General features: G+C 39.2%; 7 protein-coding genes and 1 long non-coding RNA gene across 9 annotated transcripts; 6 read left to right on the forward strand and 2 right to left on the reverse strand.

Annotated features, from left to right (window-relative positions):
• Window positions 1-34: 34 nt before the first annotated feature.
• Window positions 35-1,287, reverse strand: LOC145697344 (gluconolactonase-like). Its single transcript, XM_081774535.1, has 6 exons — window positions 1,055-1,287; window positions 681-1,010; window positions 422-639; window positions 296-362; window positions 185-255; window positions 35-142 (listed from the first exon to the last, which is right to left on the reverse strand). Exons 1-6 carry the CDS (start codon window positions 1,198-1,200, stop codon window positions 66-68), a joined length of 909 nt encoding a protein of 302 aa, XP_081630661.1. The 5' UTR covers window positions 1,201-1,287; the 3' UTR covers window positions 35-65.
• Window positions 1,288-3,935: 2,648 nt separating this feature from the next.
• LOC145698521 (surfeit locus protein 4-like) lies at window positions 3,936-5,707 on the forward strand. Its single transcript, XM_081775721.1, has 6 exons — window positions 3,936-4,136; window positions 4,180-4,369; window positions 4,445-4,553; window positions 4,865-4,945; window positions 4,989-5,122; window positions 5,167-5,707. The coding sequence occupies exons 1-6, from the start codon at window positions 3,968-3,970 to the stop codon at window positions 5,297-5,299; spliced, it is 816 nt and encodes a 271-aa protein (XP_081631847.1). The 5' UTR covers window positions 3,936-3,967; the 3' UTR covers window positions 5,300-5,707.
• Window positions 5,708-5,794: 87 nt separating this feature from the next.
• On the forward strand, window positions 5,795-9,099 carry LOC145698961 (mitochondrial Rho GTPase 1-like). 2 transcript variants are annotated; one of them, XM_081776202.1, is made up of 10 exons: window positions 5,795-5,990; window positions 6,034-6,213; window positions 6,281-6,351; window positions 7,268-7,513; window positions 7,564-7,765; window positions 7,806-8,142; window positions 8,188-8,370; window positions 8,542-8,757; window positions 8,800-8,967; window positions 9,008-9,099. In XM_081776202.1, the coding sequence occupies exons 1-10, from the start codon at window positions 5,809-5,811 to the stop codon at window positions 9,083-9,085; spliced, it is 1,863 nt and encodes a 620-aa protein (XP_081632328.1). In that variant the 5' UTR covers window positions 5,795-5,808; the 3' UTR covers window positions 9,086-9,099. The 2 variants fall into 2 exon arrangements, with proteins under 2 accessions (XP_081632328.1, XP_081632327.1); XM_081776201.1 differs by having other exon boundaries at window positions 6,034-6,210; window positions 6,278-6,351.
• Window positions 9,100-9,186: 87 nt separating this feature from the next.
• LOC145698962 (uncharacterized) lies at window positions 9,187-10,934 on the forward strand. The gene is made up of 5 exons (XM_081776203.1): window positions 9,187-9,458; window positions 9,642-9,761; window positions 9,812-10,016; window positions 10,389-10,430; window positions 10,479-10,934. Exons 1-5 carry the CDS (start codon window positions 9,209-9,211, stop codon window positions 10,714-10,716), a joined length of 855 nt encoding a protein of 284 aa, XP_081632329.1. The 5' UTR covers window positions 9,187-9,208; the 3' UTR covers window positions 10,717-10,934.
• A 1,689-nt stretch (window positions 10,935-12,623) lies between these two features.
• Window positions 12,624-13,509, reverse strand: LOC145697534 (uncharacterized). The gene is made up of 4 exons (XM_081774759.1): window positions 13,388-13,509; window positions 12,983-13,248; window positions 12,760-12,940; window positions 12,624-12,703 (listed from the first exon to the last, which is right to left on the reverse strand). The coding sequence occupies exons 1-4, from the start codon at window positions 13,458-13,460 to the stop codon at window positions 12,624-12,626; spliced, it is 600 nt and encodes a 199-aa protein (XP_081630885.1). The 5' UTR covers window positions 13,461-13,509.
• A 2,437-nt stretch (window positions 13,510-15,946) lies between these two features.
• On the forward strand, window positions 15,947-17,167 carry LOC145697535 (acetylcholine receptor subunit delta-like). The gene is made up of 4 exons (XM_081774760.1): window positions 15,947-16,190; window positions 16,358-16,549; window positions 16,592-16,716; window positions 16,760-17,167. Exons 1-4 carry the CDS (start codon window positions 15,947-15,949, stop codon window positions 17,165-17,167), a joined length of 969 nt encoding a protein of 322 aa, XP_081630886.1.
• A 47-nt stretch (window positions 17,168-17,214) lies between these two features.
• Window positions 17,215-17,946, forward strand: LOC145697359 (uncharacterized). The gene is made up of 3 exons (XM_081774550.1): window positions 17,215-17,382; window positions 17,427-17,524; window positions 17,569-17,946. The coding sequence occupies exons 1-3, from the start codon at window positions 17,306-17,308 to the stop codon at window positions 17,904-17,906; spliced, it is 513 nt and encodes a 170-aa protein (XP_081630676.1). The 5' UTR covers window positions 17,215-17,305; the 3' UTR covers window positions 17,907-17,946.
• A 129-nt stretch (window positions 17,947-18,075) lies between these two features.
• Window positions 18,076-25,897, forward strand: LOC145697360 (uncharacterized). The gene is made up of 5 exons (XR_014133868.1): window positions 18,076-18,431; window positions 18,604-18,701; window positions 18,797-19,361; window positions 25,383-25,451; window positions 25,522-25,897. It is a non-coding gene; the product is annotated as an uncharacterized LOC145697360 (long non-coding RNA).
• Window positions 25,898-25,925: the final 28 nt, after the last annotated feature.

Genomic DNA, 25,925 nt, shown 5'->3' on the forward strand with positions numbered 1-25,925 from the left:
CTTTTCGTAATCTTTTTGAAGACAAAGACTTTATTTTAGTTTGATTTGTTTATTCACTCAGATATTTAAAGCTCATCGTGCTTCTTTGATGCGTGAGGCTTTCTATACACGCCATGATTTCCAGTGACATAGATATATCCATCTGAAGTCAAAATTATTTTTTGCACTAACTGATAAAGAAAACCTGGGCCAAGAAGAACGTTGGAAGTAGCAATTGTCTGGAATTTTTCAGCGCCGAGAAAAACGCCATTTTTGCTAAAAAAATATCATTTTTGATAGACCATTCATTTCTTACTCGTAGACATAGAGACCTCCAGCACTTGTTACCCAGACATTTCCGGCTTCATCAATAGTAAGTCCATCTTTTTTGGGAATAGAAAATATCATTTCTAAATTCTCCTCTATGATTTCTGTTCTCTCCCTGGATAGCCAGCTCCACCCATTACATCTTTTCCGTCGATGAAAACGGTCTTCTCCCCTGCAACTGATCCATCCTCATTCAATGGCCATTTCCACCACTGCCAGACAGTTTCGTTACAATAAGCAACGATCAACTCATTGTCTGGTGTGACACCGATACCATTTGGTTGCTGCATTTCATTGTTGATCAATGTTGTTTCTTGTGTTTTTGGGTTGTATCTAGTTAAAAAAATTTTTGACTTCATCCTGTTTTTTTCTACCTGTAGACTCCAGAAAAGCCAGGTGTATCAAGTTCTGGCGCTCCTCCCATATTTCCTCGGATCAAGTTGTGATTGATGGTCTGTTTCCCGAAGACGGGATCAGTGAAGTAAATGTCTCCAGTTTTCGTATTGACAGCAACATCGTTCGGCGAATTCAAGGGGCCGTAGGGAGTTTCAGTGACAAGTTTACGAACAGTTCCGTCGGGAGAAAGAGAGGCCAGAGCTCGAGAACCGTGTTGACAAATGATCAAATCGCCGGTAAGCGGATTCGCTGCAAGACCGTTGCTTCCTGGTTCCATCCAAAGATGAGTGTCGATAACGGGGTCGATTCTAGCACAGCTTTTGCATCAAGGAGAAAATCAACATTCGCTTACCCGTAGCCGGCTTTCTCCAACACAACATCGGTCAACTTCGTTTTCGGATCCCAAGAGTAGATCTTCTCCAATCTGGTGTCGGAAAAGACCAGTTTGTCCTGCCACCAAGTCGGTCCTTCGCTCCAGACCATCACATTCAGGATCATTTCCCAATCCCCTTTCCCGACCAAAGACTCGTATCGTTTATCAGCAATCACCTGTTTTGTTGGAGGACTTTCATGGGTTAAAATTTAACCGTTAAAAATTTTTTGCTTTCGAATCCGTTAATGAGTTTCTAACACAATCCTTGGCATGCCACCTGGAGTCATGTTTATCTCTGCAGAAGCGCATATTCCAAGAAGACTAAGAATCCTCATTTTATCAGATGAAAAAACGGGATTAATTGTAGTCTCTATCTGTTGCCGTAAAAACGAGAAAAGCTAACCCGGGGCGGGGTTATGCAAACAGACAAAATGCATGTAGAGCTCGAAATCTTCGAACTCTCAAATAAACATCAACTCTGAAAGCCAATATTCTGGCTTTAGTGACTGAAGTTCATTCAATTTAAATTCTGCTACTGAAATATCTTTTTCATTATAAGAACCATAATCATGCGAATTTAAAATCGTTTTTATATTTAAAAATAGTCAATTGCTTGAAATTCCATGAGGACGCTTTATTGACGTTTCTGTATTAGTAGGGAAACTCGATGAAAAACGAGCTTTTTTTTGGGCTTAGTAGGGAGGGAGTATGATACAGTTTTAGAAAGCCCAGGAGCTGGGGATCATTTTGACTATTGATAGTAAGGGGTTTAACATATGCCCTGGGGCATTTTTGGCCTTCCGAAGGGCCAAATATCTGGTACTCTCAGGATAGGGGACCGTAACTTCTAGTACCCCGGGTCTATTGAAATAAGACTCATACTGGGTTGTAGAGTAGGCTCTGACAATTCAGAATATATGTCAAAAACCATCGTTATGCCCACTCTGGAGGGCGCTAGAGGCTCTAGAACTTAACCGCGTGGGACGAATCCGCGCGTATGAGCGCGGGACGAATTGTACATTCCATTGTAGTTTAAGCGAAAACTTGAATAACTCGCGACTCGCTCATCCGATTCCCGCCAAATTTCCAGACAATACTAAATCGAATACAGGCTTTCATAATTTCAACTTAAATTTTCGTTTTCCTGTCTGCAAACCTCATTCTCATATTACTTGTAGCTCTTGTTTTGACCGTTTGAGTTGATTTCGCATTGAATTTTTGTAAATATTATTCAAAATTCGAAATCTCCAGTATCGAAAACCTATATTTTCATTTTGAAAAAAATAAAAAATCCCAATTGAGACCTGAATTACGAGTGAGAAAAGGAGCACAGCGCGAAGTAGGTCAGAGTTAATCCGCTGCAGAGCGCTGGTGGTGCGCGATAATTCGGTGAAATTTTAAAGAGCGAGAGATTAAGGATGTGCAAAGGCGCATTTCAATTTTCAGATCTATACGATCAGTAGTTTTTGAACTAGGGCTCTTCAAAGTCTTAAACTACATTGGAATGTACAATTCGTCCCACGCGGTTAAGGAAGTTGGCCGAAAATTGGCACTCTTGGCCCAAAAAAGTACGAAACTGTTATTTTATTCGACTGAAATACGTTTAAGGACGTTTTAAATCGATAATAATATGTTGGAAAAGTATTTTGGGGTCATTAAACGTCACTTGGTGTCATATTTTACAAAAAAAAGAAATTTTCGTAGTAAGTCACCCCGGAATATCTCATATGACCCATAAAATACTTTTCTTACATATTTTTATCGATAAAAAACGTCCTTAAACGTATTCCAGTCGAATAAAATAACAGTTTCGTACTTTTTTGGACCAAGAGTGCCGATTTTCGGCCAACTTCCATAAGTTCTAGAGCCTCTAGCGCCCTCCAGAGTGGGCCTAACGATGGTTTTTGACACATATTCTGAATCGTCAGAGCCTACTCTACAACCCAGTATGGGTTTTATTACCACAGACCCGGGATACTCGAAGTTACGGTCCCCTATCCTGAGAGTACCAGATATTTAGCCCTTCGGAAGGCCAAAAATGCCTCAGGGCATATGTTAAACCCCTTACTATCAATAGTCAAAATGATCCCCAGCTCCTGGGCTTTCTAAAACTGTATTATACTTCCTCCCTACTAAGCCCAAAAAGAAGCTCATTTTTCATCGAGTTTCCCTATGTATTAGGCAAGAAGTGTGACAGAATAAGACTTTATTCTTATTGAAGCTACCAGGAAGTCGGAATCCCTTGCGAAGGTCAGATGCCCGTCACAGGGTTTACTTCAAATAAGTTGATGATGCTAAATTTCAATCAAAAGTCGATGCGATTATCAGGAAGAGTCCATATTTTCATTGAAATCTTAGCCAATCATAAGTCTGTATTCGGCCTACCGACCAATCAAAAGTCGAATTCGCGCCCATTCAAATGTCGTCGCAGTTTTCCACTTTTTATGGCGTCATCCATTTTCTAGACTCTAGAACGTCTTGACCTGAGAGTCATTCTAGAAAATTATGTTTATCAACATTTCTGAGCTTTCACGATGCAAATCTGACATCGAAGAATTGTACCTAATTTTACTCGACTATCTCATCGACGGAGCAATTTCCAAGTTGGCGGAGCCGCCTCGGGCAAATTCGGGATCTGGCGCAAAGTCGCCCAATCGCCGCGCTTCTTTATTTGCCTTTCACCGCCACGTCACCACTATCAATTTTTTAACAAAAAATCGACTTCTTTCAACCTTTTTTGACTTCCCAAAGAGATTTCCAAGTCTCAGAAGACCCTCCCTTATTCTTCGAAGAGAAAATCTTTTTAGAAAAATTGTGATTTCAAATTTTTTTTTCCCTTTTTGCCTACTTAGTTCTAGAATCCGCGGTTTTTAAAGGTCATATCAGTTAAGAATGGTAGATCAGCACCTCCTGATCCAGAATTTGGAGGAAAAAGCAGAAGAGCTTGTCCGGAAGACGCGAAAATATCTTCCTCACATTGGCCGATTTTGCCTGATTAGTACTTTCGTCGAAGATGGATTCAGAATGGTCAATCAGTGGGGCGAGCAAAGAGATTATATTGGTAAAACAACGAAATATTCCTCCCTCTCTAAAATGTCTTTCAGAATCGGTTTGGAACTGCGGCTGGTTCTTGGCGGTCATGTTCGTTTTTCTCAACCTCGTCGTTCAAATCTCCGCCTCGTTCTGCGTCATGACCCGAATCAGAGTAAAAGAAGCCTGCTACGCGTTATTCTTCATTATATTTATGCAAACTATTGGGTACTCGATCCTTTGGGATCCAAAATTCTTGGCTAGGTAAGATCTCTATTTGACCTTTTTGCGCAAAAATGCGGGAGAAGGTTAATCTTTTCTTATTCAAATTTTTTGTAGAAATCTTGCTCTTGTTGGTGCTGTCTTGTTACTGTATTCTGAATGCTTGACCGAACAGAGGACGCTTTTTGCAGGAGTTCCTTCTTTTGGAGAAGATTCAAAGCCAAAGGTACAGAAGAGTTGATTTCTAATTAAAAATAAATGAATAAGAGGCTTTTACTGTTTCTATCATAGTAGAAATCATTTTATGAAATGATTCTTTTTCAACCTCGAAACCAATTATATAATGGTGAGCAAGGAGGCCAGATTTTTATCTATAATAGATTCTATTCCTTTGAAATTGAAGGTCGATAAAGATCGTTTTTTACATGTCACGAAATCTTGCCTGCCTTACTTGCCTGAAGATTTTATCGATTTTTATCGCTCCAGTTACAGTCTATCCTCCCGAATATATTTCATGTAATTTATCGTTCTCTCTAGCAATATATTCAACTCTCTGGCCGACTTCTGATGGTCTTGATGTTCATGACTCTCATCAAATTCAACTGGGACACGCAAAACGTAAGCCTTCCCCCTCCCGTCTCTCGCCTACCCTTTTTCTCAGGTTATCGCCATCATTTTCGGTCTTCCACTGGTGCTCATGGTCGCTGCTGGCTACAAAACGAAACTCGTCTCTGTTGCTCTTATCTTCTTGCTCTTCGTCCACAACATGAGATATAACAACTTCTGGAGACACAGGTACGTTTATAGACGAAAAAAGCTGTTTTCAAGCCATATTTTAGCGTGAAAACGTACATTTTCGACTTCAAAAAGTTCGATTTCTTCCAAGGACTCTCCGTTATTGGCGGAATTATTCAATTGATCGTCTACGGCCCTGGAGGACTCTCAGTCGATGATAGACTAAAGGCCGAATAAACGAAAACAGATCAACGCTCTTTGAGTAAACCTACAAATCTGCCCAATTCCCCCCTTTTTCGCAAGATCCCAGAGAAGCCAAGCTACTGTAGAAATTACCTAATTCTCGACGGTTCAAATTCAATTTCACAAATATCGATCTCGCTTATTTACAAGCACTTTTAGCCGAATTCTGTTACATCCCTTTCAAAGTAGTTAAAATATTCTTTAGTCAACTCAAAGTCTACACTTTTCTGTTGCAAAAGTTTCTCAAACTGTTCCCAATTTCCACATTCTGTTTGAATTTCTGAATGTTTTCAGACGTTTCTTATCACTTTTAGACCAACTTATCAAAAAAAAACAATTTGTGCAATTTCAAAAACTCCGTTCATTATTGTAAAAATAATACATTTCGAATATATATTTCAATCATTTCGACGATTCTTTTTGCAGGCTGAGAATTTCGATAGCCTTATTTGCATGATTTGTTGGAAAAGGTCAATAAGCATCTTTTTCTTTGAAGAAATGATATGGGTGACGAAGTCAAAATCGTGATCCTTGGGGATCGAGGCGTCGGAAAAACAACTCTCATTCTAACTCTCGTTACTGAGGAGTTCTGTAGCAAGCCGCCAAAGACTCTCAATCGAATCGGCATCACTAGTGAAGTTTCGAACCATTCTAGCGCTGGATTGACTTATCTCGTTGATTATTCGTAAGAAGATCATCCTAGAAGGGTTCTTGACGGATATTTCTAGGGAAGCGAATTCCGAAGAAATCTTGGAAGATGCCGATGTTGTCTGCTTGTGCCACAACGTCCTCGACATCGATTCGCTCTTTGAGTCAGCAGAAAAGTGGCTTTCGATCGTCAGACTTCAGGCGTACAAAAGTCCGCCTGTGATCATTGTAGGAACGAAGTCTGATGAAATTAAACAGTCAAGGAATGGTTTTCTTAAAATTTTAATAATGGAAATGATATGGAATTCTCAAGTGAGGAACCAGACAAAGAAATGCTTTTAACAGTTCTTGGAACGAAAAATGCAAGGCGCTCATGTCCAGATATCCAGAAGTCGCAAGTAAGAAAAGCAACAAACTTTCGCCAAAGTACTTAGAATTCTAAGTTAGAAAATTGAATATTATTCAAAATGTGATAGAAAGTTTCTAAAAGAGACCATAAGAGTATACTGAATAGTGATAAGTCATGAATTAAATTGCTCACGAAGTTGATAAAATAAATCACTAGATTTGAATTTAAAATACATAGCATCGTCATAACTTATAAGTTATAACGGCTCTATATAACGTTCTTAATATCTATAGACGTGCTTTTTTTAAGGTTATGCAATTTATTTCACCCACTTCCTCATTTTTAGACCCAGAACACCATACATATTTGGAATCAGTGGAGAAAATCTAAAAACTTGACCGTTTTAGTTTTCCGAAATTCACTTCCGGTAACGATTCTAGAGCCGGAAGTAGGCGAAATTTTGGAGTCATGGTAAAGTGTGACCTATCAAATTGATGCGCAGATGATTCTCAGTCATCTCATCATCAACTTATTTGAAGAAACAGTCTTAAACGCGGTTAAACTGACCGGTAAAACTATGAAAAAAGCATGATTTAATGAGAGATTTTCCAATTTTTACCGGTCGTTTACCGGCGTTTTTTGACCGCGGTTGGACTCGGTTCCGGTCATAAATGACTGGATTTGTTGTAAGCTTTAATTTGATAGGTCATATGTATGTATTTCTTATAAATTTCGTGGACTTCCGGCTCTAGAATCGTTACCGGAAGTGAATTTCGAAAAACTAAAACGGTCAAGTTTTTAGGTTTTCTCCACTGATTCCAAATATGTATGGTGTTCTGGGTCTAAAAATGAGGAAGTGGGTGAAATAAATTGCATAACCTTAAAAAAGCACGTCATAGTAGTCTATTAGACACGAAACATAGTTCTGAATCAGATACTGATCTTGATAGATAGAACAACTTCAGGCGCAATGGAATGCTCTTCAAAACTCAACCTCGGCGTGCTAAATGTCTTCGTCGACGCCCAGAAATGTGCACTCTACCCACTTTGCCCAGTTTTCAATGCCCGTTCGGGTAAATTAACGCTTGAAGCTTCAAGCGCTCTTCGTCGCGTTTTCCACATTGCAGATATTAACTACGACGGAGTTCTTGATTTTGGAGAACTTGGCGAGCTCCAGAGAAAGGCTTTCAACACGCATCTTGGAGATCAAGGTTAGTAAACTCTTTATTAATTGTCCTGACATTCCATCTTTCCCTTGAAGGCTATGAAGATATCCGACATCTGATTCATTCTTCAATCCAAAACGGAGTCGTGAAACAAGGAATCACCATCGAAGGCTTTTTCGCATTACAAGCAGAGCTTTGTAAAAATCTCAAACAAGAAGTTGTCTGGACGCTTCTCAAAGCGTTTGGGTACACTTTGAAATGCGGGGAAGTTCGATTGGAGCTACATCCTTTTCTGAGGTTTGGCAATCATCATTTTCATAGTTGAAAACAGTTTTAGTTCTCTGCGCTTGAACCCTGATCCAAAGAAAAACTCCCTCTCCGATTCTTCGATTGATTTCTTGAGAAACTGTTTCTCAAAAGTCGACGCTGAAAAAGAAGGAATAATTGACTCCGCAAAGATAAAGAAGATCTTCTCTGGTTGCGAGTGGATTCCTCGCGAATTCGACCTGTCTTTAGATTCAACGCCAGTTTATCTCGTCTCAGGAAGACAGGTGATAACGATGGATAGCTGGATCGCCCGGTGGGAGCTTTTTATGCTCTTGGATTGTGAAAAATGCTTGACGACGATCATTCTTCTTGGCGTTGTTCACTCGTCTTTTGGGCTCAATGAAAAGGTTTTTTGGCGATACTGAGTGCTCTTTTCTTTATTTATTTTTCAGCTTACAACTTCTGCGGTTCAAAAAGTCGTGAAAATCGGCGCCCAACTCCCTTCGAGACCCATCGTCGTCGCCGTCTGTGGAGATCGAATGACTGGCAAATCTTCAGTAGTCAACTGTCTCGTGAAAAATAACAAGTTCAAGCAATCAATCACTTCAAAACGAATCAACCTTGATGACCTCACAGTAAGTAAAAAACCATAAAAGCAGCTTTTGCTTGAAAATGTATTCTAAATGGATCACCATCGTGAACTGATAAAATGACCATCTCGTTCATAGGACGGATGATTACATAGGTAGCAAGGTAAAATTTAGATTTCAAATACATCGTTTAGTAAACCCAAAAATACGTTTTAGATTACGCTAATTCTTCAAGAAGTTCCCCTCGACGAGCTCGACTCAATCTGCGCCGATGCCATTCTAGCAACTTACAGCACTAGCGCCGACTCTTCCCAGCAAACTCTTCTATCAAAACTCAAAGCACGGAAAAAACTACGAATCAACGTTCCTGAAATAATTCTATGCAAAACGCGAGCCGATTTGCGCTCTTCGTCGGCGTCTCTTTCTGATGAGGTGAAAAAGAAAGGTCTTTTTGTGGCTCATTTTCTGTTTTAGATTATAAGAGAGTTTTCGAAATTCAAAGGAGAAGTTCTCTTCTACGGCGAAAATACCTCGGAGGAATTTTACTCAAACCTTGTCGAAATTATTCTCAAGCAAAATGGAGTGTATTTCAATCGACCCTGGTCTCGCTTCATGCGAAAATCATGCCTTCTTCTTTCTCAGGTGCCATCTTTTTCGCTACTTGTTCTTTATGTTCTTCTAGCCTGACTGGATGACGCTCTCAATATCATTTGGCGTCGGAGTCGTCCTTCTCGCTGCTTATTCCAAGATCAAATCATGATGTTTAATGTTACAGTGTTCCTTCATTCTTGCTTTCAATTTGAAAATTTTTAACTGTTTGCCTATCCTGCCAAGACATTAACAACAATAATGCTACAATATACATCGTTCTTGTCTACATAGAATGCTTGCAATGCGAGTACCATTTTTTGGGACTCAAAAGCGATTTCTGTCATTTTCAAAAGAAATTCGGGCAAAAGCTACGAGTCTCAGTCGAACAGATGTAGAAAGTGGCTCTTGGGTTTGTGTGACGAAAACTGCTCAACGGGAGCTCGCGAAAAGAGGGAAGAAGAGAGTGGGGAGACTGGAGCTGGAAAAGTTTCGGAATGAGATGATGTTCAATTCGGCACTTGATTTCAGAAGGAGAACAATAGGTTCGTAGTCGAGGATGTGAAATTTTGCCCAAAGGTTTGACCAAAGAACTTATCAACTTCAATTTAATGCTTTCATTTTTCCGATCCATGATAGACCTTATTACTGTTTTCACATCACATCTACATCGAGATTATGGTCTCTGTATCGAATCTTTCTGCTTCCGCAAATAAAATCATTCTTAGGTCTTGTGGGCATGGGATGGTTTGCTCTTACTGCAGTCACTTTCCTTCACTTCAAAAACGCATCAGCAGAAGAATCACGCGAAATTATTCAAATTTACATGGCTAGTTGTTTCATTTTTGGTATGAAAGATTCGGCATTGATTCTTTAATATCGATTCCACTATTTTCAGTCGTTTATCTTCTTCAACAATTATGCCGAGGAAGAAGAGTTGGCTTCGTAAAAAATATTTACGTCAACAAAAATGGCGATCTGGCGCTTCTGACTCAATCTTTGACTACACGATTTCCGCAAGGAGCGGTTCACGAGGGAAAGTTCAGGGATGTAAAGATCTTCGTCAATATTTCTTCACAAGACGGCGATTTCACGGTGATTCCAGGAATGGGTTAATCTCAAGTCATTTTTGATTGATTGGCTATAATTTATAGCCTATAAAGATAATTTAATTATTAACTTAGTTATTATAATAACTTGGTATATACCATGTCTATCAGTGACTTTATCATAATTACAATATAAATTACTTTGTCTTGATTTCATAGATTATTGTGGTCATTAGTAAATTTATAATTTATACTATTACATACAACTATCGGTGCAGACTCCGTGGAGCATCCGACATACTATGAATGTACATATTGTAGTGTTTATCATTCTATTAAAAAATTCAGTCTCCCACTGACCCGGAGAGTCGTTTGCGGATTTCTTTTATGGTCTTTGCCATTTTAGCCTTATTCCAACCCATCATAAGCAAATGCCTCTATGCGTGATCAAGTGGAAAGCTTCAAAAAGTAGCGTAAGCACTACCACTCGTCCTCCTTCGAATCTGATCTTTTCAGCCAGTTGAGCTTGAATGGCGAGCCTTCCAATTTTCTTGACAAGATGGCGTTTTCGATGATCTCGGACATGGAAGTTTTGAAAGAATCAAGAATTCCTCCAGAACCAAAACGAGGGGCGATCGTTGTTTTTCCTCCTGGACTTGAGTTGTCCGAGAACTTGAGTAGATTTCACACATTTGCTCTTGTCATAAGCGATGAAGACTTGAAAGGAAACGGTTCAATAATTCAATATAGATAGTCAATCTCAAAACGCTCTTCTTGGAAATTTAAAGACGCTCAAGTTAAACCTGCCAAAAGATATTGTAACGTACGCAGCTGACAACCCTGAAGTGATGAGCCGCAGCTTATTTATTAATCAGCTTTTAAACTGTCTCCAAAAATGAACAATGTTCAGTGAACAAATTTGACCTCAACTTGAGGTCCTCAAGTTTCTTTCAATAAAAATTTAAAATATATTTTCAACATGAAAACATCTTGATCTTTAAAATTCTAAGTGATGTAGGCATCTATCAACTGCATTTCAGGGGTCAGAGCAGCTTTATTTTGGCAGATATTAAATATAGCAAACTTTAGGAAAAATATAATAAACCTCCTTATTAACGCCGAAAATCAAAGTTCCGCTTATCCGGCGAAAATGAGACAAAAGAAACTTTTTTGGTACTTGATCGATAAGTAAAATCTTGCCAAAGAATACATCTAGTGAAACTAATTCCTGGAAATGAGGTTTTCGCGAAAATCACTGTCCGTTATTAATGAGGAGCTTTAGATGGCGTTCTTTATTAGGTGTATAAGCAGTGGCGTGCTGCAATTGTAAATGAAAACGCGCAGAGCTTTCAGAAGCTTTTTCTGACCACATAATGAAGATTTTATTGACCTTTTTGGAAATATATTTTGTGTTGGCTGATAGAAAATTAGAGGATGCTCACAAGTCGGCTCCGGAGATTCTAGCAGCAGGTTTTTCTTTATCAGTTTCTATATAGATATTCATTCAGTCTAGTCAGTTCTTACTTGAGTAAGAATAAGCCTAATCGTCATATATGTCCTAAGTACTTTTCATAGCAATTATCAAATGTACTTTTGCCAAAAGTACAGACTGTTCATCATTAAAAGTCATTTATGGGTTTCAATTATTTACTTTTCTAGCGTACAAGCCGATGATCACTGATGAAGGCCGTCTTGATCTTTCAAACCCTTATGCTCGCCTCTATCAGTAAGTCTTTCAAAAAGGATTTCTATCATGCTCTTTCTAGTAAATTTCATCTCCTCAACCACGGTCAAAATATGTTTTACCACGACTACTATCATTATTAATCTGCAATAAAAACACTCTTTTCTTTAATTTTTCTTATTGCTAAAATGCTTTTGTTTATTTTAACGAGTTTATAAAATATTATAATATGAAGAAAATGGTGATTTTGCACAGGTGTCTGACTTTCTTAAAGATACAAGGTTCAAACAGATGGAAGACTTGAATATTTATACAGTTCTTGATTTTCGATTTCAATCATACGGCGAATACTCGTCAGGCTTAAATTTTTGATTAAATCTTTTTGTGTCGGAAAAAAGAAGCTTACCTTGTCAAGCCATTTGTCCGAGCTCCGTCGACGGGCATTCATAAAGAAGTTCGATACTGTACTTAACTCCAATCCAAGCTGCGCCGCGATTGTCAGCTGAATCTCCTTTGATGGGCGCTTATTCTCTTTAAAAATCTGGTGCAGCGTTCGACGCTGATGGTCCGTGAAGACTAAGCGCGGCTTTTTCGTTGTGGATTCTGAAAAAAATATTAATTGAATGAAAAGCTCTCCAGGATTTAAAAGGGAAATTACCATTTCGAGTTCGCTCTTCGTCTTTTCTTCGGCAAGCAGCGAGTCGGAGGGAGCTCATTCGCTGGAACTCGGGTTCTTGCAGCCAAGATTGCATCCGGCGGAAAGTCTCGCGGCCGGATTTAAGCTTCGACCAAGGCTTTGGGTTGCGAAGCAGATCGGAGAGGGTACCCTTTGAAAAACCGTTGAATGAAAACAACAAGGACTCTCTCTCTCTACCTGGCTTCGGCAAAGAACTCGTTGTGCGAAAATTGCCTGTGGAATCGAATATCGCTTCAGCTCGGCGGTAATCTGTTGAGCTACCAGCTTTGTGTTTATTTCATCAATCCCTGTAATGGGCTCGGAGACCTTCGATGTTCTTTTGCTTTTGTTGCTTTGCTCCTCGACGATTTTTAGTTCCGGCTGAAGGCGATAGTATAACCGTTTTGATTCAAAACTTTTGAAAGTAAAGATTTGACTTACAGATGCCTTGAAAATGTCGTATTCGCAGTCGGTCTCGACAGGCTGCGCTTGAAGGACTGGGATGTGAATATCCTGGCCTCTTTCTTGTTGGCATCTGACTACTGGTGCTACTCGAGTTGATGAGCTACGCTGCGGTTCGGTCCTGTATTCGGTCTTTATATTGCTCAGAACAGGGCTCTAGAAATTGAATAAGCGCTATCTCGGTATATTCAAACTTACCAATAATGTGGAGTCATCATTTTGGTCCATGATCGTATCGAGTTCATCAGTCTGCTTTTGCTCTTGAGACGTTTCAATCGCACTTTGCGGAACGACTTCTAGAAACACCGCGTTTTCCGGCACCCCGTGAAAGGCTGTGGTGTTGATGATGTTGACTACCCCACAGTCGCGTTCCAATACTCCAGTTGTGTATCCAGTCGTCCAGTTTCCATTGACGGTCGTGATCGTCATTGGTTGGGAACCACTGGAGACATTTATATCCGAAACTATAAAAATTATGTTTTTGAAGAACCTTAATACTTGAGTCTATGGGCTATCTATTAATTTTTCACGAACTAAAAAGCTGGATTATCTCCTTCTTCTACAGCAAAAATTAAGCGCCTACCATTGAGCAGATTTTCATACCTGGAATCGCCTGAGTTTTGGCATCAAGAGGAACGACCATTGTCCCCGAAAGTGGAGGCAGAGCATGACCCATTCCATTGATTTTAGGAACTTCATATGTATCAATACTCGGACAATTAACAATCGAAAACGACCCTAAAAATGAGGTTAGCGTTGTTCTTATGCTTATGAATATTTAAAAGAGCTTATATAAGAGTACGATTGATTGTCAAAGAAGAGAAAGAAAAGTGAATCGAACGACGAGAACGACAAGAGTTATCGATTATAGAGCAAAGACAACTTGATCGATAAGGTCCAATTGACCTGAGCCTCATCGGCACAGTCAGATCGCACTCAATACGAACGCTCTTGTCAGAGATCTGTCGCGCGCAGAAAGTGACTTTCAAAGAAAGAGAAGCTTGTTTTGTCTTTCATCGTAATAAAGAGGCATAAGGATAGCACCTGTACCTGATACGCGGGATGAAGAAATAGTCTGGATTGGCGGGAGCTTTGTTGAGTCCGTCAGCGTAGTCGTTGTTGTTGTCAACGGAGTTAGGGTTGTATACTGACCCTGAAAGAAGAGATGTTTGATTGTGATCAAAGAAAATATTCCGAGAAATTAAAAAAAATTATCGTGAAAAACGAGGAGCTGTACCTGTTGATTTTCATCGTCACCTTCTGTCTTTGTTATAAAAAAATTCGTGTCTTTTGAAGAAATCAAAATAAGGATCTCCTTGGAAGATATTTTGATATCTAAAATAGGGCTTTATAGAATTTTTTTCAAAATGCCCGAACAAAAGCCCAAACCTGACTCTTTTGATTCCGCCATAAAAATATGTAGCAAATGAGCATTCTAGCGCAAAAGAGGTCGTTTTAATGTATACTTTTATTGATTTCGAAGCATTTCAAAAATTGTTATCATATTTTTTTTATAAAAATTTTGGTAAAAAAAAAATTAAAAATGATAATTTGATAAGATTGTTGATTCCCGTTGCCTGATGTGTACTGAACATAAGATTCATGAGCTCGTGCCTCCATTCAGATTACGATAACCTGCAATTGATCAATTATATTGATATTCTCTGTGTATTGATTTCGGTGTATGCGGGGCTCGCTCGGTTCAATAAAACGAGAAGTCGGGAGGAGAGAGCGTACGCCGATGGGACTTCGGTGCTCCTCGCGCTGCAACAGGGGATTCGAAAAATCGATCAATTCCAACGATCCGCCAATGCTGCACGGCGTTGAGACACGCACCCAAGCACACGTCCCTCGGGGCAGATGTAACTTGAGGCTGCATGAACCTTCTAGCCAGCACGAGTCTTCTCGTACTTTTTTTTCTCCATAAATCTGAAAACTCTCTAGAGTCTAGACTCTAGACCAAATCGAAAAACTAAAAATTTAAATCATGATTGAAATTTGAGATTTCATATCTAACATTTCGGTCTTGCTACTAGAAAATCCAAATCGCGGTATTTCTCAGTCACAAAATCCCTAGAAGGCGGTTCAGAATCTGAACTTCAGATTAGCGTGAGGGTTCGGGTTTGGGCCTAACCCTAACCGTTAGGGTAAGGATTCAGCGACTCATTAGCACATTGTTTCGTAGAGTTCAAATATAGAAAGAGAATATTTTCAAATATTGAATTCTACATCGGAAAATATGTCATTTTATCCGATCCTCCGTGCCCGCAACTAGTGACAACTGCTGCGATTTGACAGACTGTCATTAAAAGAATTATTCCAATGAAAATTCAAGTACCTTGTCATCCACAACATCGCGAACGCGCTTTTTTCTTATCAATATTGCATCTGGATTTTTAATAAGAAATAAGGCAGTGTTATTTATGCCGTTATCAATTTGATAATCACAGATTATTCGAGAAAACATGAGGATTCTTTTGGTACTTTTCTTTCTTCATCAGGCCATGAGCTTTTCTTCCCCTCAGCCAAGACGACTTAGGAACTTGTTTGCGAAACGATCTCCCTTGGTAAGAAAAAAAAGGATTGCCTGAACTAAATCGCTGATTTTTAGACCTTCAAAGTCACGAATCCTTGGCTAAGCGCCTTGAGTTTGCAAGACCCTCGACTTGAAGATGAAGAAGAAAATATGTCTTCAGCGAAAAAGACCTTTATTGAAGCTTTGAATTCCCTCGGATAATCGAATAAAATTGACCTTCTTTGTGCTCCTTCCCCTTTGCCGACGCGAATCGTAAAATAAATTATACGAAACAGATTTACGAACAAAAAATAAAAATAAAAACTTTACGGTTATGTAGTCGAAAGCGAGAGCTGCTCTCTCGATCCGCGCTCCGCCAGAACCTATTTTTCACGGAGCCGTAAAATCTGAACGGATAAAGATTTTTTCAAAATTCAAAAAGATTCTGAATAACCAAAGTAACATCTATAAACACAGCAAAAATCGTAATGATTGTCAAAGAGTAACTATCTGAAAATTGCCAGTTTCCTTCAAATGACATTTTCTTCGACATTTCTCATCCAAAATTTGCAACAGAGTAAGTTCGCGGGAGGTCATTTTTGAAAAATCATCCTTCAAGGTTTGCGAAATTGACGCCAGATGATTATATGTTCGACCCGGAAGATATCTGGGATAAATGGATCGTTCACTTGGAAGAATACTGGTCGGGCACTCCTCCGGGATTTGTAGCAGACTTCCTTTTCTATTGTCGCAATCCGTTTAAAATGTTTAATGCATATTATTTCGACGATTATGATTACGATTTCACCGGTGTTAACATTCAAAAAGCTTGTATTGAGTGGCTTCATTACATTTATTTTGAAATAGAGGACTACGAATACAATGGCGACTGTGAATTTGGCCAGATAGAGGAACCTTGGGATGAATTTTTGTTTCCCTTTTCTAGTACAACGCAAGAAACGACAACGACCAAACAAGCTTGGATGATATATTTTGCGGCCTTAGAATTTCTGATAAAGAAACCTTAAATTTCAGTCCTTAAATGATTCCATAACCAGCTTCTAACGATCTCAAACCCAACACGCGGCTTTCTGATATAGAGAACCTGGATGTTTTGGAAGATCTTCTCATGATTATGACATCAGAGCCAATAAAAGTAGATGTTCAAGTGGAATTGGTGAGCTTGAATGAGATGAACTTGGCGGATAGTTACATGGATACAACGATTGTTCTTTACACTTCCTGTGAAGGTATCTCATTTGACAATTCAAGGTGCATAATCTTAAAATAAGATCCAAGACTGAAGTGGTATCGAGAAGAGTTCAACAACACGCAAAAAATCATCATTGATCCCAATCTCGTCTGGACGCCGCCGATTGAAATAGTTAATCTTGTTCAATGGGGAAATTACGGAATAGTAAGCTAAAGATGCTTCAATACCATTTTCATATTAATTCAAGGTAGAAGACTACAGTTGCCGTGTAAATTATCGAGGCAAAGTAAGCATGGCCCGTAAGCTTTCGATCGCCACTGCATGTGATATGAGTCCGGCGCTCTATCCTTATGATATTCAAGAATGTCATATCATGATATCCACCCCTGGTTTTTCAATGGATTTATTTGAGATTTTCGTCAACAAGTGGATACGCAAAAATGGCAAAACTCTTACACAGGAATGGATAAGTGAAAAGAAACTGGGCTACAATGAGACGAAACTCGAAGCATTGCAAAATGTATTTTACGATGCGAATCCGGAGTGGACCTTTCTAGGATACCAATTCAATGATGCAGCGATTACTGGAATTAGCGGGAAGGAATATTCTAGAGTCGTAGGCACAGGCTCAATCCTTATTCAGGATGTCCCGTAAATGTATTTACTCAAAAAAAATATTGATTCGAGTCAATTAAAAGTCTCTTTCGCGATTGCCAGAAATACCGCTTTTTACCAGCTGACGTTATTTTTGCCTATTGTATGCATCAGCATCTTGGTCGTTCTTGGCATTTGGATGCCGGTTGGGGAGCAGATTGGCTTCCAAGTTACAATGTTGCTAACAATGGTTGTCTACCTCGATGTTCTAGCTAGGTACAATAATAAATAAAGCACCAGAACTCACGATGCTTTCAAAGTTCCGTCCCAATTTTCAAGGACATATCAATCGCGCCACGATTACTGGTCATGTTCGTCACAATAACTCTTGGAAGCGTCGTCGCTCATTTCATCACTAGTATGTTTTAATTAATTTCTTTTATAATTTCTTGATAAAATCAGCGATCAATCTTTGGTGCCACGAAAAATCATCTGACACTGTTTTCTCTTTCACCCAATTTCGGGCAAAATTTGCCTGCGGACTTGCGAAGTTCTTCGAAATCCTGAAACAACGAAAATACAGACTTCCGACCGTCGTAGCTAAACTGGCTAATGGCGACGAAGTTGATGACAAAGAGAACGAAGAAGCGTTTCAAGAAGCTTGGGCGTTTTACGGGAAGATGTTTTCTCATTTGTGGGGCTTGATTCTTTCTGTTCTTATTATTTTTGCCATGGTAGTGATTATCATTGATCTGCATGTTGAAAGTGCTCAAGCAAAAGATAAATTTCTTTTTCAATAAATTTTTACCTTTTTCTTCCTGCAAAAATACTTGCAAATAAATTATGACGCCTGATCTTTTCTTGATGTTTTCAAAATTGTTGAGCGCATGATCGATTGAAGTAGCAAGTAAGCACTTTAGCAATACGAAGTGGGCTTGGACAAATGGTACTCCAAAATCTGACGCCTTCTTGGCGTGAGAAAAAGAAAGAACGCATAAAGAGAAAAAGAGCTCGACTCCTGAGTTTTTTCATTATTTTGTTATTTTAGCCGGCTTCTTTATTTCGATTCCAGCTTTTTCGACTTGAATAGAACTGAAAGTGCCAAAACAACTGATCTCCGAGTCGAACAACTCTTAATGCTAAGCCATAGGCAAATAGAAAGACGCTGTTGCCCGAGGCGCGTGTAAGCCACAAATACCATACGCAGAACATACACGCGGAAGGACTCTGGCATTTACAAGTACACAGGAGGAGAGAAAAAAGAAAGAGATACCGGATGGAGCAGTTTTTGAAGATCCTCAAAAGCCAAACAAAGAGAGTCAAAGGTATTGAATATTTCTGTGATTCCGGCTTGATTTAAATTTATAACAAGATAAATCATATGGTCAAAATCAAGGTGAAGATTTCATTTAATTTTGTATTTAATTATTTTTAGCCTAGTCGGTCTTTTTTTATCAAAAATCAACGAAGAGGCGAAAATTTAAAAAATAATTCTAGAGTCCGCGGAAGGAGTCACGCTCAGTGACTCCAAAGAAATCACAAAAGTCCACCAAAAGAACACCATTCAATCCGTCCCTAAAGGACTGAACTTGACGGTTCGGATCAAAAAATCAAGAGTCTTGGAGTCTTTCCAAAATTTTCTAAAGAAAAACTTATTCTTACATGCGATTATCTGATCCTTCAAAAACAGCTGACTCGAACAAAAACCCGCGAACGAAAGGAACGACGCATTTTTGTCCCAAAGGAAAAAGCCCGAAATCCGTCTGTCGATGTAAGACTTCCAGAATTTTCCGTGTTAACATGTGGATAAGGATTTTTATAAGACCGTAGATTTGTACAAAACGAGAAAGATTCTTGCGAGCTCGACTATGAGGCTCCTGGGAGAGCAGATAAACGCGATTTTACTATATCTTGATAGGAATGGATTTTCGGATTTTTGAGAAGTGAAGACATGGAGGATAATTTTTTTTAACTTGAAAAAAACTTCAAAAAGCTGCTTCCCTTCTGGACATTTTTTGTCAAAACAGGCGCCAAGGGATTCCCAACGCCCTACTTGAAAATCCAATTTGCAGAGTCGAGCCCCAACTGTACTCTTCCTACTGGTTCAAAAAAGTACAAAACTCTCTTCTCAAGCCTTCAAACTCGACCCTGAAAGAAAGAACCAACACTCCGCTCGCCCAAATACAGTCAGAATTCGCAGCCGACGTAGCTGGATTAGACGAAGTCGAAAATGTCGAGGCAAAAATCAACAAGAGGTATTTCAGCTGTCATGATAGTGAGCAAATTTTTGCTTATCACTAGGGGAAATCACTAATAATTGAGCTTTTTTTCTAGCTTAGTAGGGTGGGACTATTATACAGTTTTAGAATCCCCAGAAGCTGGGGATCATTTTGACTATTGATAGTCGGGGGTGATCTCGTACCCTGAGGGCATTTAGATACCTCCGAAGTCCCAAAATCTGGCCAACTTCGGAAATTGTAATTTTTGAAGCCCTAACTAAGCCTTTTAGAGGCTGCCCACTAGTCTAGATTGTAGCCCAGGCTCTTACGGTCATTTTGAGCTCAAGAAAAGTAGTGAGGGTGGGGTATCTGGGAGCTAGGAGCTCTTGAAGTTTGGGATCTCGACCAAAATTAGGTACTTTTTCACAAAAGTACACGATGTGTATCAAAAATGCCTCCCAAAGAATTTTTGAGGATGTTTCTTCATTAAAAAATGTGTCTGAAATCATTTGAGGTCATCTGAGGTCATATCGGGTCACTTATCACAATTTTTCAATTTATCACAATTTTTGACCTCGAATGACCTCAGATGACCCCAAATGATTTCAGACACATTTTTTAATGAAGAAACATCCACAGAAAGTCTTTGGGAGGCATTTTTGATACACATCGTGTACTTTTTGTGAAAAAGTACCTAATTTTGGTCGAGATCCCAAGCTTCAAGAGCTCCTAGCTCCCCAGATACCCCACCCCCTCACTACTTTTCTTGAGCTCAAAATGACCGTAAGAGCCTGGGCTACAATCTAGACTAGTGGGCAGCCTCTAAAAGGCTTAGTTTGTAGTGGTTTTCCTACTGTTTTCGCTTCGAAATATGGGATTCTAGCGCGCGTGGTCGACGTAATTATGCTCAGTGAGCCGTGACGCGCCCAACGCCAAGGCTTTCACTCCATCATACCTTGACAGCTCGCCCCTCTCTATTCCAGCGTTGGCGATATGGCCAACGCCGAGTTCATACGACCAAGTCTAAGTCCGTGCCACCGATGGGTGGTGTCCTACACTATAAAAACGACTGTACCTCTATAATTTTATCATTCTTTTCCCTGACTTCACAGGTATAACATAAAATATAATATATATATTTTATTATTTTCTGCTCACACCTATCAGGGTTAATAAACTTATTCGAGATTGATTCCCGTGTTCCAATTATATTCAGTATAAAACCACCATATATTTTGGTGACTGAATTAATCGGTACGCCCAACAAGAGAGATAAAAAAAAGATACAAGAGATAAAACATCCGTAAATTTATCAATGACGATCCGTGAATACATACTTATTTATCATTTTTTATTCGATAAAACGGGCATTGTTTTGAATCCTTAGGCAATTTTACCCGATTTTCTCGATTAGTATGATAATAAGTTTTACTTCCGGAATAAAGTTGATATTTTTTTAATTCGAAAAACGGAATCTCATTGCTCTCAAATCCGAAAATCGAAAAAAATCACCTCAACCGGAAATCAAACTGATGATCAAATCCCTGAAAACGACAACTTAAAATCAATGTGTTCTTCATGATAATTACCAATCAAATGATCGCTTATCTCAGAAGAAATCATCAAGGTCGTCATGTTCCAAATCCTGAAAGAAGAAATTCAAAGTTCCTTGATTTTAATTATCATTCCGGGAAGACTTTAGATTCGAATTCACATAGAAACTCATTCCAAAGAGGTGCCGAAATTCGTGTACGGTTCTGCTATGCAAATGAACCTCGGCCCATGGAACTGGTCAAACGGGAAATAATATTGCTCAATCTTCGAAATATTTCTCAGCGTGCTACAGAATGATCTATTCTCATTAACAGAATATAATAGGCGCTAATGATCAATCAAGAGTTTAAAGCTCAAAACATTCACAGCTCTGCTCGAAGCTCGAAAAATCGTCTTTATTGCATCTAATGATATAAAAAGAAGATATCAAAAATTATGAGACGAAGAATTAACCAAGAAATGATGAAGAAAAATGACGGACATTTCATCACAAGCGCAATACAAATTTGGTTTAAAACAATCTTGCTTAATGGACTCCGATATGCTGCTCATCAATTTTGGTTGCAGTAGAACAAGCATCCGCTCAGATGTTCCCGCTCTTCTACTTGCACCTCTTATCAAGAACCGTCAAATGTGCCACAAAAGTGTGCAAATTTCGACTCACTCATTGAGGCCACACTTCAATCTTCATCACCAAAGTAAAGCTGAACCTGCTCGTCGTTCAGAACCTCACATGTCCAATAATGTTAACAATCCCTGCTCATCAGATGTAATCAGAACGGAAAAATTGAGACTCTGGTAGAAATTATTATCTTACGTATTAACGGAAAGATGATCTATGCTCCAAAAAAATGCCTTTCCAAATCTAAGATCTTTAGCTCTTTAAATAGGCAAATTAATAAGAGTTGATTTATAAGTGGATCAGAAAGAAGGCTATCTCAGCTCTAAGAAGCTCTTAGATAGAAACTGGACATACAAATTATGGCTACTGCTCGCAATGCCTGTCTACTCACGAGAAGTTTTTAACTCAAATATCACAAGCTATCTTTTCTCGTGATCAACTTGTTCTCCAATAATTGCACGTTGACGATTGAAAACGATACTTGCACATTGCTCACGCTAGAAATCATTAGCCAGTGCAACTGCTCAGAAGGTTTTTCGTCAATCATGGAAAGAGTCAGAACAATCACCTGCTCGTGTGATATACGCGTCTGATTACACCGCTCAAAGAACTTCGTCGCTCGCTCATAAGGACAGAATATTCGCTCAATTACCCTTAGAAAAAGTCTTCATATATCAAGTCGATTATGCACAAACTGATTGCAATTAAATATCCATTCACGAAGAAAAATATCGGCGTCATATCAGTCTGATTCGACCGCTCAAACGAAAGACTGCCTTAAGAACAGAATTTATCAAGGAAGATGACGTGGCCGAATCACAAGGGAAAGTCCTAAAAGACGAAGTTAAGAACAAGTCTAAAGTTAACTCTCATAAAGATCAACCGCTCCTTGTTGATAGAGATGAGATCATTCCTGCTCAGAAGAATGAAAAGTCAAAAATTAGCTCTCATAAAGATCAACTGCTCCTTGTTGATAGAGATGAGATCATTCCTGCTCAGAAGAATGAAAAGTCAAAAATTAGCTCTCATAAAGATCAATCGCTCCTTGTTGATAGAGATAAGATCATTCCTGCTCAGAAGAATGAAAAGATGTTAACGAGTCATAAAGATCATAAAGAGCCAAGTGATAGAGATGACTCAGCTCACGACAACAATTGGAAAGATCGTCTCCGCTCATGACGATAGTGTTGTCCTGTGATTAGCTGCTCGACTAATCCTTATAATGGTCTAGAAGTTTCGCTCATAACTCGACCTGTTCACAGATAGCTGCTCGACTATCTCGCTCTCAAATCGTCACATTTTCACGACGTGGTGGTGCTCAGATATGCGTTCCCATTATCTAGCCACCGTTCACTCATATTTGGATTGCTCGCTCACTCTGTAGTCTAAAGACCTGCTCTCACGACATGCATGTCAAAGGTTTAATTGGTTCCTCACAACTTCGGCGGTTCAATGCACAACTGGAAATTGGCTCACTAGAATATTAACTCCCCCGATCAAGCTCAAATGGGAATCCAGCTTACTGGTAATGCTCAACCAGACCGTTATTACGAAGTTTACATGCAGGCCTCTGTGGATTTTTGTTCTCATGACCCAGCTAATGTACTTATTAATTGGCCACACGATAAGTACCTCTTTTCTGAACTTTGGTCCAGCCTTCTGCAGATGTTTGGCAATGGGTGCAGTTGCCAAAATCACACACAGAAAGTCCATTTATGAATAATTAGGCATCTAACTCACAGGTTCCGCTCAAAGCTTTGCTCAATAGCTTTACATATTCTTAAGAATAGGGTTACTACTCTTTATCAATTCGTATTCACGCCCTGCTCGTAGGCCATATAAATCCCTATTACAATACTTTCACGAAGTTAACCTTGCTCAAGTAACCTATCGTTCTGTTCGCAGCAATTTTGCTCTATTGCTCTACTATTTTAATCACATGCCTAAAAGTTTATTGGAAGCAATATCGCTCACTTGCTTCAAAGTTTATCACAAGAGAGTATTTGTTATTCACATTTGCTTAAATATTCTAATCACAAGCAAATTATTCACAATCTCACAGCTCTGTTCACAGCTTTATATCACTCATAATGTAACACTCTCTTCTTGTTGGAACTCGCTCTTAGTTCTATATATAGTCTGTTAAGTTCTACTAGATTACTGGTCCGATAACAGGTACAAATTAACGATCACCTGCTCGTGATGATCAAATGCTCAATAATTGGCGCTCATTAACGATCTCCTGCTCGTGAAGATCATCCGCTCAAAAATAAAAAGGGGAAAGAAGTAAACAAAAAAATACCCATCACAATAGGCCCAATTCACGACTTTGACTACTTATCACTGGTCACAAATGTTCACAAGAAAAGACATCGGAATGATCTCACAACGTCCGGAAGAAACACTCGATGGCGCATTCTAGCCTTAAAAAAAATGGTTCTGAACGGAGTACTGGTTGGTCCAATACTCATTTTTAAAAGAGAAAAAAATCAAAAATGACCTCTCTTCAAAATGATTTCTTCGTGCTCAACGACGCCCCTCCAAAGCGGCTCATTCAACGCTTTATCATTCCTGCTCTCTTTGATGTCACCATTCCAATCCACTTCTTACCGAACTCAATTTCAAAAGAAAACTTGCAATCGCTGCTCGACTTTTTGCAAGAATTGAAAAACGAAGCTAAGTCCCTTAAAGATCACTTTCACTTTGATATCAACCACCTCCAGGAATTGCTTTTTGAAAATCATGACAGTTTGCTCAACTGGATAAGTGAGACAGCAATTCTCTATCAGCTTTTGGTCGATAAAAACACTCGCATCGAATTGATGAGACAATTTCAAACAATCTATGAAAAACGATATTACACCTCAAGGATCGCTTTCAAATTTCTAGAAGCCGATTCAAAATCGTTTTCCGACCAGCTCGAATACGCGAGAACTCACATCAAAATTTTCACAAATGATCTTGCTCACAAATACTCGACTTACCGAATCAATCATGCAGAAACTTCACATTCGGAATCTCTACAAGTCGTAAACTCCATCCAGCACGACTCTCTACCAGAAAATGTTTTCGACTTCATCGAAAATCACTAAATTTCTACGCTCAACGGACGCTTCGCTTCAAAAATAAAAAGGGGAAAATATGTAGTGGTTTTCCTACTGTTTTCGCTTCGAAATATGGGATTCTAGCGCGCGTGGTCGACGTAATTATGCTCAGTGAGCCGTGACGCGCCCAACGCCAAGGCTTTCACTCCATCATACCTTGACAGCTCGCCCCTCTCTATTCCAGCGTTGGCGATATGGCCAACGCCGAGTTCATACGACCAAGTCTAAGTCCGTGCCACCGATGGGTGGTGTCCTACACTATAAAAACGACTGTACCTCTATAATTTTATCATTCTTTTCCCTGACTTCACAGGTATAACATAAAATATAATATATATATTTTATTATTTTCTGCTCACACCTATCAGGGTTAATAAACTTATTCGAGATTGATTCCCGTGTTCCAATTATATTCAGTATAAAACCACCATAAGTTAGGGCTTCAAAAATTACAATTTCCGAAGTTGGCCAGATTTTGGGACTTCGGAGGTATCTAAATGCCCTCAGGGTACGAGATCACCCCCGACTATCAATAGTCAAAATGATCCCCAGCTTCTGGGGATTCTAAAACTGTATTATAGTCCCACCCTACTAAGCTAGAAAAAAAGCTCAATTATTAGTGATTTCCCCTACTTATCACGAAGTTTCGATTGAACGGAAGTTGTGATGGTCGCGTTTTGTTTGCATAAAGGCACGGACTGGAATCTCTGCTTATTCTTTTGCTTTTGATGTTGTTTCGAATGGGTGAAGTCTGTCTTGCAGTAATTTTAAATTTAGGGCGATTGAGATACAGTCGATTGTTCCAGACACTGTTCTTCATGATAAGCTACAGTGGATTCGAGTCAGGTAATTATTTCTTATCAATAAAAATGAGCAAAAGAGAGCCTGAAATTTTTATTAATCTACTTTTTTTCAGTCTCCGACAAAGAATACTGAACACAAAAATGGCCCTGCTAAATCTTGAATGCATGCTGGATCTTGAAGCCCCGATGCCTTACGATGCTGACGATGTCAGTTTCGATCAGTCCCAACTGTCTTCCGAAGACTACACGATCTCTTTCGATATTCACTCCGAAGGAAAGCGTTCAAAAATCGACGTTGTCGACAGTTTTTTTGACGAATGATGAAATAAAGAACGTCAAATACAGCTTTGATATCGTCGACAAGTGAGATGTGTATCGAATGATTGCGCTGCCAAACGCCGATCAAACTGATGATTGCTGAAATTTTGAAAACCATGCTCGTTCAAGAAAAGTACACCACTCCTAATAGCGCTTGTAAATAAAGATTAAAGTGACATGATTTGATAGTCGAAAATCA

The sequence above is a fragment of the Oikopleura dioica genome, chromosome 2 (assembly GCF_907165135.1).
Source record: "Oikopleura dioica chromosome 2, OKI2018_I68_1.0, whole genome shotgun sequence".
NCBI lineage: Eukaryota > Metazoa > Chordata > Appendicularia > Copelata > Oikopleuridae > Oikopleura > Oikopleura dioica.

What these genes read in the sequence shown, in the direction of transcription:
- LOC145698961 (XM_081776202.1), top strand. Translation starts at nt 5,809, where the DNA reads ATGGGTGACGAAGTCAAAATCGTGATCCTTGGGGATCGAGGCGTCGGA. An exon ending in TCAACCTTGATGACCTCACA is followed by an intron (nt 8,371 to 8,541) that starts GTAAGTAAAAAA and finishes AATACGTTTTAG; the next exon opens with ATTACGCTAATTCTTCAAGA. An exon ending in CATGCCTTCTTCTTTCTCAG is followed by an intron (nt 8,968 to 9,007) that starts GTGCCATCTTTT and finishes ATGTTCTTCTAG; the next exon opens with CCTGACTGGATGACGCTCTC.
- LOC145697534 (XM_081774759.1), bottom strand. Translation starts at nt 13,460, where the DNA reads ATGGGTCATGCTCTGCCTCCACTTTCGGGGACAATGGTCGTTCCTCTT. An exon ending in ATGATGACTCCACATTATTG is followed by an intron (nt 12,941 to 12,982) that starts GTAAGTTTGAAT and finishes TTCAATTTCTAG; the next exon opens with AGCCCTGTTCTGAGCAATAT. An exon ending in CATTTTCAAGGCATCTGTAA is followed by an intron (nt 12,704 to 12,759) that starts GTCAAATCTTTA and finishes TATCGCCTTCAG; the next exon opens with CCGGAACTAAAAATCGTCGA.
- LOC145697359 (XM_081774550.1), top strand. Translation starts at nt 17,306, where the DNA reads ATGCCGGTTGGGGAGCAGATTGGCTTCCAAGTTACAATGTTGCTAACA. An exon ending in TACCTCGATGTTCTAGCTAG is followed by an intron (nt 17,383 to 17,426) that starts GTACAATAATAA and finishes ATGCTTTCAAAG; the next exon opens with TTCCGTCCCAATTTTCAAGG. An exon ending in CGTCGCTCATTTCATCACTA is followed by an intron (nt 17,525 to 17,568) that starts GTATGTTTTAAT and finishes TGATAAAATCAG; the next exon opens with CGATCAATCTTTGGTGCCAC.
- LOC145697535 (XM_081774760.1), top strand. Translation starts at nt 15,947, where the DNA reads ATGTTCGACCCGGAAGATATCTGGGATAAATGGATCGTTCACTTGGAA. An exon ending in CTACGAATACAATGGCGACT is followed by an intron (nt 16,191 to 16,357) that starts GTGAATTTGGCC and finishes TTCCATAACCAG; the next exon opens with CTTCTAACGATCTCAAACCC. An exon ending in TCTTTACACTTCCTGTGAAG is followed by an intron (nt 16,550 to 16,591) that starts GTATCTCATTTG and finishes TCTTAAAATAAG; the next exon opens with ATCCAAGACTGAAGTGGTAT.
- LOC145698521 (XM_081775721.1), top strand. Translation starts at nt 3,968, where the DNA reads ATGGTAGATCAGCACCTCCTGATCCAGAATTTGGAGGAAAAAGCAGAA. An exon ending in GAGAAGATTCAAAGCCAAAG is followed by an intron (nt 4,554 to 4,864) that starts GTACAGAAGAGT and finishes CGTTCTCTCTAG; the next exon opens with CAATATATTCAACTCTCTGG. An exon ending in TCAACTGGGACACGCAAAAC is followed by an intron (nt 4,946 to 4,988) that starts GTAAGCCTTCCC and finishes CCTTTTTCTCAG; the next exon opens with GTTATCGCCATCATTTTCGG.
- LOC145697344 (XM_081774535.1), bottom strand. Translation starts at nt 1,200, where the DNA reads ATGATCCTGAATGTGATGGTCTGGAGCGAAGGACCGACTTGGTGGCAG. An exon ending in GGGTGGAGCTGGCTATCCAG is followed by an intron (nt 363 to 421) that starts GGAGAGAACAGA and finishes TTCCCAAAAAAG; the next exon opens with ATGGACTTACTATTGATGAA. An exon ending in GGAGGTCTCTATGTCTACGA is followed by an intron (nt 256 to 295) that starts GTAAGAAATGAA and finishes ATATTTTTTTAG; the next exon opens with CAAAAATGGCGTTTTTCTCG.
- LOC145698962 (XM_081776203.1), top strand. Translation starts at nt 9,209, where the DNA reads ATGCTTGCAATGCGAGTACCATTTTTTGGGACTCAAAAGCGATTTCTG. An exon ending in GGCTAGTTGTTTCATTTTTG is followed by an intron (nt 9,762 to 9,811) that starts GTATGAAAGATT and finishes CACTATTTTCAG; the next exon opens with TCGTTTATCTTCTTCAACAA. An exon ending in CAAGTGGAAAGCTTCAAAAA is followed by an intron (nt 10,431 to 10,478) that starts GTAGCGTAAGCA and finishes TGATCTTTTCAG; the next exon opens with CCAGTTGAGCTTGAATGGCG.